The 16,235-nt window shown below is 36.3% G+C and overlaps 1 protein-coding gene across 2 annotated transcripts in view; it reads left to right on the forward strand.

Moving 5' to 3' along the window:
* LOC128017754 (E3 ubiquitin-protein ligase NEURL1) overlaps nt 1–16,235 on the forward strand; it is a 47,681-nt gene that overhangs the window by 12,677 nt on the left and 18,769 nt on the right. Inside the window, exons 1-3 of one of the 2 annotated variants that reach the window (XM_052603257.1) lie at nt 6,323–6,531; nt 14,688–14,929; nt 15,719–16,040. In XM_052603257.1, the coding sequence (XP_052459217.1) occupies nt 6,498–6,531; nt 14,688–14,929; nt 15,719–16,040 (598 nt within the window). In that variant the 5' untranslated portion in view covers nt 6,323–6,497. Of the gene's footprint in view, nt 1–6,322; nt 6,532–14,687; nt 14,930–15,718; nt 16,041–16,235 lie in introns of those variants that run through there. The other variant, XM_052603248.1, reaches the window with a different exon arrangement.

Here is a 16,235-nt window from a genome sequence, read left to right on the forward strand (position 1 = left end):
TCACCACAGTCATTTTTGCAAGCGGAGCTCCAGTATTGAGCTGTTTATTTCTCTCTCCCTGCACATGTCTGTAATAATGTGAGCATCTAATGTTTCTTTGTAATATTTTGCACATGGTATGCTGCTGTACAAGAGATCTATATTTGAATGGTCTTTTTGTTTAGAGACTTTATGAGTGTCACTTTATGAGACCCTCCTCGGCTTCCCTCTGTAGATGCCTCCATATTTAGTTTCTGCAGTGACTAAGTAGAACAGAAAGTGTAATCTTTTCTACTCTTGCTATAGTTTGGATTTACTTCACCTCCACCATTTTCTATGATATGGTTTATACAAAAAAAAAATATTTTTTTTAGTATCATGGCAATACATGATGGGAATACCATGGTATTCTCTGATCTAACTTGGGCTACCAACTTACCAATTTTAAGGTCCAATTAACTAACTATTAAGTATGGCTTTTGCCTGAATAAACTCCTAATTTGCTGCTAATTAAAAATTAGTAAGGTAGATGTTAAAAGTAGGATTAAGCGAGAATAAAGCATTAATATGTGCTTTATTAGCACTAACAAACGGCCAGTATGTAATATGCATGCCAGTTAGAATTGGTCCTTTAATGTGTTACTGAACATAGTAGCTTATGTTCACTACAATCTCTCATTCCATTTAAACATATAGAGTATGAACACATTACATTCTAGACATTTTAGCGTGTCAACAGTCAGCACCATTTTGAAAGAGTGCGCATGCATAAATGTAAAAAAAAACTTTAGGATGACATAGGAAGGCATTTGTGAGGAACTGAACATCTAATAAAGGAAAACAAAGGGGAACAAAAATGAAATCTTAAGTAGCAACAGCATCTCTGAGAAAGTACATTGCTTGGAGAAACAGTGCTTCTGACTGAATGAGTCACGTGTGTACTGGAGTCAAATCACATAACATGATTTTAAAAAAATTAACGGCTTTATAGTTTGTGTAAATGACCTATGATCATTTTACATTAATTGCAATCTTGAATTGATTAACAGAAGTTATTATACTATATGTGTATTAAATATTAACACAATTGTATAACCAACATGGTTCGAATGATGGATGTGCAACTATGTTGCTACAGTTTTGGGAAACAGTTGTGACTAGCTAGCTCATTTAATTTGGTTAAGATACATCGTTGTACAGCAAACTTACCTCTGGTCAGCTTGGTATCACAGTCCATGCCATATATTTTATTCTTTATAATAAATCGGACTACAAAAGCACCTTTGTTTGGCCTATATTCTCTGCTGGAACTCACATTTGTATTTCACATCTGTCAACAATATCTGCCATTTATGTTAACCATGCAGGGACATACACGGACTTAGAGACTTTTGCATCTGAGCTATTCATATATATATATGAATAGCTATATATATGATTTTATATGGGTCACCAACTAAATCAACTTACCTAGCCTTTTCAGAAGACTCATCATAATGACTGATTAAAACTGATTTACATTCATTTTTAAATTTTCAAATATATAAGTATTTACTTGAAATGTACATAACTGCATACAGATAACAAACGTTCCACATTTCATGTGAATGTACTGTGTCTTTCTTTATCTGAGCGGACGTGTGCTTTGAGCCCTGTGCAACTGTGATCGCTGGTTGTCGTGGAAACCTCCACTATTCTGCAGATGCTGTTCTACAGCAGATGATGGCAGTAAAAATGAGAGCGTGCACACACACACACATACTCACCAACACTACACCTTTGGGGGGACAGGGAGTGTTTACTTGTTACACACCAGCTTGCACGGCATGCTACTAGCAGCAATGCCTCTCCTTGATCAATATTATCAAGCTAAATTTGGCTCTGGCCTGCAGTTTTCTCATCTACCATCAAACAACAAGAAGGAGATTTTCAGCTTGAGGCATCGTGACTAAACGCATCATTCAAGACTTACAAACCCCTCGAATTCACAATAGCTCATAATGAAAGCACATGCAGTCTTAAAGGCCAACACATCACCCGAACTGGATATTTAATTTATTTAGCATCAGCTACTAAAGAACACTCAGTGTCAGACCGTGCAAAGCAATAGTGAGATTGATTAGTGTTTATACATATGTCAGGAAAAGTCCCTGTATGGTTAACATAAACGCCAGCAATTGTTGACAAATGCGAAATGGAGTTCCAGCAGGGAATATAGGCCAAACAAAGGTGCTTATGTAATCAGATTTATTATGAAGAATGAAATATGGCATGACTGTGATACAAATCATACAATAGGCCGAGTTCCAATTAAACAAACACAATACAATCTATAAGGGTAAAATAAGTAATGGATAATGTATAGTAGAAATTAAACCCAGACAAAGTAATCTTCCCTAAGGGTTTATTTTGCAATAATAAAGGAGATGTACATTATCCTGCGTATCACATATCTAATAAAGAAAATAGACATGAATTTTTGAATTAAGTTGAAGTGATTGTATTATGCGAGAGAAAGATACAGCAGAGAGATGGAACAAGCACAATTACTGTACATAGGAAATAGGTTATATAGTTTAATAGATGTTATACAAAAATATTGACAGAATCATAAATTTCATAAAATAGAAAATCATTAAAAAGTGAGAGAAACCCCTTTTTGTCAAGGTTTACATTAATTTAATATTTCTTTTATACTTACTGTATTTGATATTGTTGCCTGTTCATTTTCCTATCTAATGTTTTTACCAACACAGTTCCATTACACACACACAAACACACACATATATATATATATAAAGAATATAACTAACAATAATAGCATTAACATGTATGAAATGTAAAAAATTATGCAATATATATAAAAAAGATAGCTTAATGTAAAGTAAATATTTTACAGATAATATTCATGCAACCAGTTTGTTATGCGCTGTCTGAGCCTGAAATTGTGTCATCCAGGGAGCTGTTTCAATTTGCAGCCAGTTTCTAGATAGCTATTTGAATAGGACAACCTCTGCAGGGCAGCATTTCATGTCCCTTGTGTCACATGATCCATGGAACAGAGGGGGTGGGGTGAGCTGTAGCTCATTATCATTTAAAGAGACATGCACTGAAATGGTTTGCTGTGAACTGAGCCGTTTTAAAGAGGTAACATTTTTATTTTTTTACACAACCATTGAGGACTTTTAACCAAAGTATGTTGCAGACATTTCGTGAAGATCCTAAAGAATCAAACCAACTTGTGGAAAATGGGCATCCGATGTCTCATTTAAAGCTGCAGTAGGGAACTTTTGACGCTCTAGCGGTTAATAAACAGAACTGCTTGCGTCTTGCGGAAGAACATTGTAGCCGGAGCTACTTCTCTCTGTTTATGTCTATGAAGAATCACAAAGGTACTGGGTTACTCCGCCGCGGTTTCCCCGATGCAATCTAAAATAGTCTGAATATAAACACTTATTATAAGTGTGCCCTAGTGATTCAGGACAAGCTAAAAACACGGTTTGGAAAATGGATTCATGGTGTACTTGCTTATTATGTTCATTTTTCTACATTTTGAACACAAACAAAGTTACGGACCGCAGCTCTGATCGGTTGTTTTTTACTGGGAGCGCATGACTTTCTGCAAATGGCAATAGGACCACTGGGAGGAGCCAGAGGAGCTTGATTTTTTTCACAGATTATCTGTCTCATATTCCACTGTCAGGACATAATGACAGGTTTAATAAATATGTAAAAAATATTTTTTTACAAAAGTTCCCTACAGCACCTTTAAGTTTTACCACTTAAGTGCAAGATATACAATATAAACACACAATAATACATTAATTATTATAAACAAACAAATATCCCTATATTTCATGACATACTTCAGTTTTCAGGGTCAAAGTTCAAAGGGAGAATAGACTTGTGAGTTTTATTACATATTAAAGAAGTTAATTATAAATGATTAGTAAAATGCATGATAATTATTAGATGTTCTTGCCACCTGTATTAAAATCATTGCTTCGTTAATGAAATATGGTATGGTATAATAAATTAAATATGTATTACATGCAGTATACGGCAAGTGGTTCTCAGGTATTTAATAAAAACACTACAGTGAACAAAAATGATCTTTTCTGGTGTCAGGAGGATATGGTTGACCTACAATAATATCTCAAGAGGAATTACAGCTTTCAATTTGAAGAAAAGAGGAAGTGCCAAAAGTGGAATATGTTTTAGCAAACTACAAAACATGTGAAAATTATGTTTATGATCATTTTTTATGTCACGTCTTTACATATAGTGAAAATGTATGATTAATTAGTCTGTTAAAGACCCCACTATACTAGAGAAGGCTGCATATTCCTTCCCGCCATGACTTTCTTGAAATATTGTTTTCCTTTTCTTCTCTGACCGTTAAGAATTATGACCTATTACTATTATGTCTACTTACTGTCACTCCCCTGATATGGGACCAGGTTTTGCTAACCGAGATTTTAACCTCATTCATTTCAAGAAACATTTCTTCAGCCAGTATTATCTATAAAACTGTTCAAAGGGTGTTTAATTCATTACACTTCAGAATTGATGTGGCATAATTTCATTTATGTTATAAAAGGATGTAAATGTAAGTCAGTTAATAAACAAAGAGCTGGAGAGTTTCGTTGTTGCAAGTTAATAAGACATGATTAAAAAAGGGCAGGGAGGACATAAACAATTAAACTCATTCTCACTATTGCCTCTCTGATTACGTGGAAAATATTATCCACTAAAATCACGTTAGCAATAATATTTACTTTTTTTTGCATTCCCCTTTTTTAGCAATTGTAATTTTGAAGGGAACCATAACAAACCACAGGCCTTCGTTCAAGAACACCACCACTTTGATCAAAATGAAATCATCGCTTACTCCACGGTTATGGGCTGATTGGTGCTCTCTCGCTCACACATGGTGCACACATTTGTGGGAGCCCATGCCTGAAACTCTCACAAGCACTATTGCTACATTTGTGTTCAGGGATAAAAGATTGTCATACGACTTGCATTAGCATGCTATGAATGATGAATCGATATCCTTTTACAATACATGACAACTTGAAATGAATAGGCTTCTGACAAACACCTCCTCTGAGAAATATGACAGTGCATGTTTGCCATTTAGTGGTTTTTGGGTTGTTCTTATTGGTAATAAAAGATCATGATGTTGATTATTTTCACCAGGTTGATTTATTATATATATATATATATATATATATATATATATATTAGTGTGTGTGACTGCATCGGTTTCTGCACTCCAGTTACTGTAAAACTGATGATGAAATTAAAAGGAAGTAGTAGATACGAGGCACCACCGCAAAGAGCAAATGGATTTCAACCACTCTCACTATATACTCTGGGTAAACAGATTTATGGTAATTGCTTTATATACCTACTCTGAAACCTGAAATGACTGGAAGCACATTAAAATTGGAGATTGGCTGGCAAAGTGTCTTTAAAATACTATCCTCATTAGAACCAAGAGACAGGCAATGCTGGAACAGCAATAATGGATGACTTGACAAGCACTGCGGCTGAACCCCGGCCTTCATTTTAGTGCTGGGGAGACAGCCCAGGCCTATTATGCCGACCTTTAGGATTCAGATCCCAATGTGGGAATGTTTCTTTGCAGATACGCCATCAATCCTGCAGTCACAGAGGAGTTTGCTGAGACTGATTGTCTATGTGTGTATTGTGTTTGTGCATGCTGCTTAAGGTTATCACAAGGTTGTCCCTCTCTCTTTTTAATTCCAGATACATATTCTCTTACATAATACACTCAGAGATAGAGGAATGTCTGAGAGGCTCTGCTAAGGGAGCAATCCTCATCCTATATCAAAATACCTAAGTTTACATTTTGTAAGTAGACCTCATAATTCATCTGTTCTATAATGCATTGTCGGTTGGCTTGTTAATTGATTTACAAGATTTATTGATTGTTTCGGTAAGGAATTGGCATTTACTATTCCACAAAAACCTACATTCACTTGGCTTTTTGTTGTTTTATGGAAAAGAGGTTTTAAACTTTTTTAAAGCCAAAGAACTAAATAATTAAAGAATAAATAAATAATCTTGGAATTTTTCTATTCTAGGACTTCCAGTTCCAATCGCTGTGTGTGTGTGGGTACGGTAATTTAGGTTAGTAATGTTATAGAATTTATTGGGTTTTATTTTATTTTGAGTTCCTGAATATTTGATAGGTCTGCGACTGCGTGGGTCTCGGAATGATCTGAAGCGACACTGCCTGTAGTTGAGGGGCGTGACACCCAGTGAAGCGCTCTCAGACTCCGCCCTCTATGTAAATGAGTCAGTGTGGCGCTGGTGTCCGCGCGCTCAGTCAATGAGCACCGAGACAGGAGGAGTGTCCGACTGTTTACATCTCGCTTTGGGGGCCGAGAGCTATTTTCCTCCAGCATTATGTCGGTGTGGAATTATCGCACTCTCAACCTTTGAGAAATAAAGGCGGCCAGCGCAAAACAGTGACCCGGCGTTGAGTCATGGGAGGCCAGATAACCCGAAACGCCTTGTACGGTGAGGAACTGCGTTAAGGATCTACATGCAACCGCTGAATGATGTTCATTATGTTTGCCTGCTGATGAAGGCTCCGATACGCGCTGCTTCAGCTGTACTGTAAAGAATAAGAGAATTTAGAAAGAAAACGTCTGCCTCTAAATCTCACATAGGTATTGGAATACTTGCAACACAAAACACAATCGAGCACAAGTCATATACTTGTAGATGGCTTTTGTATGGTTTTCTAGAGATTTTGCGCTCCAAGGAACGATTACAGTAGCGCGTGTCCGCGTCCAGGGGCTCGTGTCAGTGAACGCGCTTTCGACGTGAGACGTGTTTCCCCCACAGCAGCTTGAACGCGTGATACAGGGAAGGGAATTTGTGGGGATTCCCTCTGTTGTTGGGAATAAGAAGGATTTACCGCGGGTTTTCCACAACCTTTCATTTGATTACTAATAAGCCCGTGAAGCAGCTGGTTTAAAAGAGAACCAAATACATCAATAAATCAATTGATTAGTTCTAGATAAAAATTCACAGTTGCTGATACTGATACTGTATGTCCTGAAATTCGTGTTCAGACTGTTGTGCTGCTACAATATTGGTTGGCATGTCCTTCTAACATGTATTCCTTCTAAACTTGCAACTATATATATATATATATATATATATATATGTATGTATGTATGTATGTATGCATGTATGTTTTTTTTAGCAAAGCACTAGTGACTAGTATCTTCTTGAATTTCACTCTAACTATTCATTAGATGCTAGAGTTTTGAATTACAATACTGCTTCATTTTAATAAAGATACTAATCAGTAGTTACTATACCAAATCAAAAATAAATATATGGTGGTGTGTATGTAGGCTAGATTCAATATGATTTAAATGTCAGGTGTGGATCTGGTTACTGGATGTTTTCTGTCGGCCTGCAGGGCGAATGGGAGAAAATCTTCAGTGTTTGAAGGGTGACGACTGTAACTGAAACAAACACCAGCAGTTGGTTTATGTAAATCTCTCTGTCTTACTCTTGCTCTGGGTGCAGCTGATTGGCCTGGAGTTAATCTGAACCCTTGGTGGATCTGGTCCACTTGATCATTAATTCTAATTAAATCACTATATCACATCCAATTAGGTAAACCAGGACTAGAGCTATACCAGTCCAGTATGTTTAGTAGCACCTGGCATTAGTAAAAAGGGTTGTTGGAAAATCATTCATCAATTTTTTTCATTCCATAAGGAAACTCCTGAGGGATTTTCTGAAATAAGATTAATTGATAAATCAATACATCACTCTGAAAAGCAAGCAATATTAGTGCAATAGCTTACATAAAAATAAAAATAAAAATCTGTCTAGTCTGAAACTAAAACAGTACAACATTTGGTTATAATCAAATAATATATATATATATATATATATATATATATATATATATATATATATATATATATATATATATATATATATATATATATATATATATATATTACTTTATTGGTGTAAAACCATGCACATTTGTTTATGGACTTGACGTTGAGATGAAATATTTTTAAATTTATCTTTGGAGACTATTAAGAAGATAAAGGAAATGATGGGAAGAAGAGGTGGAAACAGGATTGGGAAATGACGCAAGCAAAACTCAAACATAATTTTTGCTTAACATAAGCACATGTTAAGTTTATCTTAAAAAAAAAAAATTGTACCATGAGACGTTGAGAACAAATGATTTAAAGATGTTTGTAGCTCATAACATTCTGGTCTCACCTTCCAGTTCCCATTTCTTCCCATGCTTCTATGTGTTTTTGAATATACAAATTTTCTGGTCTGGTCTGGTCTATTCTTTTTTTTTTTTTTTTTTTTTTTTTTTTTTTGCACCATATCTGATTTGCATAAGTTTACATAATACATTTTGTGCAATAAATGGTGTTATCAGACAGTGCAATTAATTTTTAGTAGGGATGCACTGATATAAAAATCCTAGCTGATACTGATAAAACTACATTTTCTAAAACTAAAAGTGAGCATCACAACATTTGAATGTACAATATTAATTTTGAGATTAGCTATTTATTTGACTCAAAGAATTTACAGTGTTATTAAATGTCTGTAAAGAATAACTAAGTGAGTGATAGATGACAGCAAAGGAATGAAAGGTAAGAAATGCAAATGCATAATTAAATATACAACACTTGCCAATCTATATATATATATCTATATATATCTATATATCTATCTATCTATCTATCTATCTATCTATCTATCTATCTATATATCTATATCTATATATATATATATATATATATATATATATATATATATATATATACACAATATTGACCAATGCAATAAATAATAAAAATATATATGGCTAATTACCAATGTGGTACCAATATATTGAGCATCCCTAATTCTTAATCAATTCCCCTCTAAACATCAGTGTTGAATCAGTTATCTGCTGCTAATTTGTTTATAATGGAAAGTATTGAAATTACTGAATCATTACCATGGCGTTATTATGTTGAATTCACAATGAGACAGCCATGCACAAACAACACGAGGAAACTGTTAGCACTGGAGTTCGTTTGGAGAGGAATTTTTAATGGGGCATGTTGGGATTGATTATCAGTGATTGGCTGACATGAAGACAAAGTCAATGCGGTTCGGTGACAGATTTCTGAAAGGCAAACAGAGAAGTGCTCTAATGCCCTGCTGTGGTTACATCTCTCAGTTTCTATGTCGTGACAGAATAACACATGTCTGCAGGTCAGGTGCTGATGCTGCTAAGTAACCATCCACTGCACCTCTGCGGAGCACAACATCATTGATGAGTCATTTAATACTCTCGCTGGCTCACCGCAGAAATTAAATGACTCCGCCACACACTGCTGTTTATGTACGGATCAGATCACCTAGCAAGCCAACCATGGCAGAAGGCCAGCGCTTAATATGTTCTGCACTCATTCACCATACTTTATGATAGTTTATGATAGTTTATGATAGTTACTAATTGGAAACAACAGACATGCACACATACACAGAAAAATACAAGTGTTGACATTTTTGTAATCGAAAATGTAATTAACTGTGTCTTCAGTGTCACGCGATCCAGCAGAAATCATTCTAACATGCTGATTCGGTGCTCAAGAAACATTTCTTCTTATTATTATCCATGTTAAAAATAGCTTTGCTGCTCAATATCTTTATGGAAACCATGATACACTTGGATTGAAATTTTGGGGTAAGTAGAAACACATTTTATTAAGCAAGGATGCACTTCAATTAATTTTTTATTAAGCTGTAATAAACGAACAGACATTAATGTATTCTTCTAGAGTTGATGTTGCTCCTAAGTGCTAGTGTGTATTTTGAAGTTGAAGTGTGAGACGACACTTGAACAAGTGTTTTGTATAAAGCAGAGACCAGAAGGTGTTTGCTCTGCAAGGAGCATTATTATTATTATTATTACTGTTATTCTTCTCATTTTTAACCAGAATAACTAAACATGTTAGCATATGAATTTTTAGCCAAGCTTGCTACTACACTCTTTTGTTGTGGTCACATGACATGCCTCTCATTTGATTAGAAGCTTTGTATAGTTACCAAGTATCTGTACATGGCTTCTTAAGATGCTTCTTAAGTGTGATCTCACACCTATGTTACCATTTGATATTATTACCTATATTTAAACATTTAAGCAAAAAGTCTGGTTTGCAACTACTGTACATTTACAATTTCTGCAATAGAGGAATGGTTTTCGGATAATCTTTGACATGAGTTAATGAAATCAAACTGTTTAATGATTCAGGAAAAACAGATTCTCAAGTAGATTATTTACATTCTGGTGTCTGATACCTAAAAACAACTTTACTAATAATAATTGCTAGTACAGGGGACATGTACTTACAATAGAACAGTTAATGTGATTACCAACAGATTAGATTAAAAGCTATTTCTAACAGATTAGAAAGAAGGTCATTGCTTGACATAATTAAACAAACTAATTTTTTTATAACAATTGTTTAAAAAGAACTTAATTCAGTTTTGATTTATTGAAAATATTTATGATATCTAAAAAGAACTGAAAACTCAATGAAATATGACAACCTCCTGTTTACCTGTTGTGTACCTTTACAATGTAAAAAAATAAATAATAATAATAATAATATTGATAATAATAATTCACCTTAGCAGATGATTGAACAGATATTGCTATAATTAGCATTTGTGGTTTGTTGAGCCTGAAGCTTTCCCAGATCATACACACTTCAAATGCATTACGCTAGGACAGGACAGCATATTTTAACACTGAAAAAGCACACACATCACCTTTAAAGGCACATCTAAAACTATTTTCATGTATTTTAGAGCTTTTAAACAGATGAACAAAACAGATATTGTACTGTCTGTGTGTCAAATATATTTAGCTGTAGACTTTGCCTTCTTTTGATGTCCAGTACGTAATAAAATACTTTCAAGTGCTCCTTTGCAAGTCACTTTGGACCAAACGTTATGTATATTCGGCAAAGGAAACTGTAAACAGTCAGCCTCGGGGTGTTCGGTTATGAAAACAGTCCGGGAGTGCAGCTGGCCAAGCAGTTTTATTTTAACATTGAGTGTGTGTGTTGTCATAACATGACATTCTCTGACCTACAGTCAGACATCTGAACCTGCCCTGAGCACGTCTGCATGGTAATGAGGGTCTAATAGGGATAAAGATGGCAGATACCTGACAAACATATTCCACCCAGCAACTTTGAACCTGACCTTAGCATGTGAAGGTCCTCCTCAATAAAAAATACACAAGTGTGTTTTACTAAACCTTTTTCCTAATTTAGAGATTATCCAAAAGCCTTTTAAAAAGCCATATCCTGGCTTCACATTCAGCATAATTATAATGTTTTTGAAAGTCTCTCATACTCACCAAGGCTGCATTTATTTTGTCCAAACAAGTCTATTATTGTAAAATATTATTACGATTTAAAATAACTGTTTTTTAATATATTTTAAAGTGCAATTTATTCTTCTGATGCAAAGCTGAATTTTCAGCATCATTCCTCCCAGTCAAATGCACTGATTGGCTGTTCAAGAAACATTTATTATTATCAGTGTTGTGCTGGGTAGTGAGAGTTGAAAATAAATAAATTAATAAAACAATAAAAAATAAATAAGTGTTACAAACTATCACTACAATTCTTGTTTACTTAAATGATTATAAATAATATTTATACTTTTCTTTAAGTATTCAGTGGTCCGCTACAGGAAGGAAACCAAATCCACATGAGCTAATTCCATGTAATGATTATTCATATGCTCAAGTGTGTTGAGTCAGACCCCCCCAGGCTGTTCTTTATGGGATGAACTTATATAAGAATCATTTTCTTGGTTACCTTAAAAAAGAATTTGGTTACCATAGAAATAGCTGCATTATGATGTGTTCGGTAGCCCGGGGTGGAATCTGCTCCTTGTGTATTGGTGTATTGTTTTTGTCATTGGCTTCTTACTTACAATCCGCGTTTGTGTCTATACATGTCCTGCGCTCTTACTGTATATTTTATGACTTGTGTGCATAATATTTGTCAATTAGGATGACAACAGTGAGTTTTTAAAGTCAATGCAAAATGCTGTTTACAACAGTTTTTACTCATTTTTAATGGGGAAAAATGTGGGGTGGGACTTGATTTTATCAATCAGGAAATTATTTAATTATGAAAAGTGGGGCTTACATTATAATGGAGCCAGACTTAAAGGGGTCATAAGATGCAATTAAAATTTTTCGTTTGGTGCTTAAAGAATATCTTTAAAGCTGCAAAGACTAAAGTCTCAAATGCAAAGAGATATTCTTTATAAAAGTTAAGAGTCAACCACTACCCCCTAAAACGGCTCGTTCTAACACGCCCCCCATGTCTCCGTCACTTTGTAGGAAGATTTGCATAACCGTTTCCTGAGCCAGTAGCCTGCAATGCATCTGTGGCACAATGGCTGGAAAGTCTGGTGCTTCTGACTCAAAGCTTATAAGTACATTACTTATAGTTAAATAATTTGCCAGTGATGATTCAAATGCGAGTTTTGAGCAATGTAGAGTAGGCTTGTTTGTTGTTTCTCAGATCACAAATGCAGACATGGTTTTGTTTATGCAGCGCGATACACAATGCATAAAAAGACAGTATAAGTCATTATAATCAGTAATTATGTCCTAACTGGATGCCTCAAATGCCTCATATGTTATAGGTTTTATTGGTTTCGTCTAGTCTAGTGATGTCTGGATTGCAAACAAACCTTTCTATTTAACCGGATCTTCTTATCTCTTCTACTGTTTGTGTCTCCAGTACGCCCTAATCCACAAATTACTTAAGTTATTCGGTTTATAAACCTGCCTTACACTCCCTCTGACGCGAAATAACAGTTGACTGAACTGTTAAAAGAGAACTGATGATGGGATGTGCTCGAGCAGAGCAGCTGGACTGAGTCTCGTGCTGTTGGCCTGGGAGACGGCATATGTTAAGGGGGCGTAACATTTCAGTCACACACTTGAGGTATTCGACCAATCACAACGCACTGGAAAGCTGGCCAATCAGAGCACATCTCGCTTATTCAGACCAATGAGCCTTGTAAAAATTGATGCGTTTCAGAAGGCATGGCATTGAGGAGAAACAATAATGTGCTTTTTTTTTTTACCTTAAACCGCATAAACACATTGCATTACACCAAATACACCAAATAATGTTGTTTTTAGCAGCATCATATGAGACTGCACATCTTACCCTGTGCAGACGGACTAAGAAGGAAGCACAGACACTGAACTCAGATCAGCAGAAAACGGAAAGTTCTCACCATGGCAACGTTGCTAAGGAACATGAGCTGCTACTTAACCTCCATTTTCTGTCTGACAGCTGCAGCTCTTGTGTTTGCTAATGTATTCATTTCAGTGTACTCAGACTATGAGTGTCACACACACTGTCCGTCCGCTAACAGACCTGCCAACACACACATTTACAGACACATGTATGCAACTTACAAAGCTGAAAAGGCACATTAATGATTTTATAATACAATATTTTGTTATATGATGGTTTCACATAGGGAATTTGCATGAGCATGTGGTTGCCAGATATAGAAAAAACATGGAGTCTTTATTCTCTTCATGTGTGACGTGTAGCCTTATCTGCATTGCTCAGGAAACATGTCATTGCCCACTATCAGTTTTTACAAGGGACCACAATAGCTGAGAGGACTGGTGACATCGCTGAATGCTCCGCCAACTGTGCCATTACAGATCTGCGAGGGTGTGTTATTTTGTTAAAGGAGCCCCTTGCCGATCAGGTGAATGTTGGACATGAATGAGTGCAGAGAGGACAGCCATAGCCCTCATAGATGACATTGTCCCAACTGAACACATTCTCAATCATTACTGTCCCTCTAACATGGATATCTGCCTTCTCAAAACAGCAGAAATCATTGGCCTCTCCTGGATCCAGTCCAATATGTTACTGTGCGCATATGAGTTGCACAACCCCAGTGGTTGTCTTGCAGCTTTATATATAGATATAACATATATGGTCATATGATTGATAAATATTACTGTATGACAATTAGATCTTTACAGTCGCATATATGAAATATAAAGTGTAAGGCCTTGATTAGAATACTACTACTAAAGTTGTGAGCTTGTAAGTGAGAAAATGTCTGGCTGTTACAAATTAATACATTGACAATCAGTCACCCCAATTTTCCATTACACGATTACAATCAAAGACAAATCTGCAGTGCAACATAATGTCTGATTCGTAAACAAATCACAATAATGAAACGCTCTATGAAAAAGCTGAAGCGTACAGTGAAATTGTGCAGTTCAGTGCGGCCTGTTGGGAAAAGCGAATCAGATTTATTTACAAAGCTAAAAATCACTTGTCCAATAAAAATGCTTTACACAAATGCTGCGTGAAATGGGGTCAGACAAATCTCACCATGCAAGGCCTGATGCTGTTTTCTGCGGTTCATTGATTTGAAAGTAAAGGCCAGGCTTAGTCATGTTGAGCTAAGGTTTTAAACACGATTATAGCTGAGAGAAGAATTATTTCCACAACATTATGTATTTGTATATTACTTGAAATGATTGTTTGTACTTGTTTCTTTATTGGCGGACCATGGTTTATTTATTTTTTTCTCTCTCCTAGACTCTCTGGGAGGACCGTTCCCCTCAACCGCTCACCGATGCCACCACAAACCCAAACGCTGTTTACACATGCATCTGTGTGGAGGTGTCCCTGTGAGCCCCCTTCTCTTCCACCCCAACGCTAAAGGCTCTCAGATAGTCATGGATCTAACACAAAGGAGCGTCAAACGGCAGGCCAGCTTCTGCAACGCCATCACTTTCAGCAACCGGCCCATTGCTCTTTATGAGCAGGTCCGCTTAAAGGTAGGAACCAGGAAAGGCACGTTGAATATTTGGGAACAGTGGGATAATCTGGGGGGATGGTGAGTCTGGAATACTCAAGTGGATGAAACATACAAGCGGATGTGAATCCTTCCGAGGGTCCGCTCCAGCAGTGATGACGTTTATGTGACAAATATTAATCTATCTAGTCATAGCCTAGTGTGTCCGTAAAAAAAAAAAAAAAAAACGAAGTACACTCTGATAAACGTCACTGTGTTCTTGAAATGTTTGGAGTGCTTATTCCTGGAGTCACTGTAAATAAAACAGAGCTTCTTTACTCCAAACACACCACATGACTACCTCATATATCCCCTCGGTTGTGTCCTCTAAGCGCAACCATTTATGATCATCACAAAATGTTCCCCCGTTTGGCCTTCAGCACTGCTACAAATGGAAATACAAGAGCAAACTGTGATAGAATTAAGCTGAAATGAATCACATGTAAAAGTGATATGCATTTATTTTATAACACAACAGCTTGTCTCCTTACATTGACCATTTTGTTCCTTATCAACCCCCAAAAGGTACATACAGTATTAGTAGCATATAAGTAGTAAATACATAGCCTTAAGGTACTTTCTCAAACCTTTTAGGGGTAAATAAAGGTACAGAGACACCCCTTTATGGGAACTGTCCTAGTGACAAGGTGCAACTAATGATACAACTTTTTAAAATTTTCTGTGAGAGTAAACATTTCTATGCAATGCAGTGACCCATGATGAACACTTTCATGTGTTGTAATGATAGCAGATCCCTTTTTTCTGTCTTTAGATAACTAAAAAGCAATGCTGCTGGAGTGGTGCTCTCCGCCTGGGATTTACTTCTAAGGACCCGTCTCGAATCAATCCCGACAGCCTGCCCAAATACGCCTGCCCTGACCTGGTATCCCAGAGCGGCTTTTGGGCCAAGGCCCTGCCAGAAGAGTTTGCAAACGAAGGAAACCTCATTTCCTTCTGGGTGGATAAGAAGGGGAGAGTGTTTTACCGCATCAATGATTCCAGCCCCATGCTGTTCTTCAGTGGCGTTCGGACCACAGAGCCACTATGGGCCCTCATTGATGTCTACGGTCTGACCAGAGGAGTGCAACTGCTGGGTGAGAAAATGAACTCTCCACATACAGTAGAGAAAGCCAGTTCATGCCAGGTTCTGCTCTAACAGACTGCAAAACGAAAAAATACTGAAGTAACGTTGTTTAATGCTTGCTAGATTTTTAAATTGGAAATGTTTTTTTCAAAAAGTTCATTACATCTCTGAAATAGGGTGCATTTCCTCCAATTAGGTAATGTGC

This window comes from Carassius gibelio, chromosome A1 (assembly GCF_023724105.1).
Source record: "Carassius gibelio isolate Cgi1373 ecotype wild population from Czech Republic chromosome A1, carGib1.2-hapl.c, whole genome shotgun sequence".
Classification (NCBI taxonomy): domain Eukaryota; kingdom Metazoa; phylum Chordata; class Actinopteri; order Cypriniformes; family Cyprinidae; genus Carassius; species Carassius gibelio.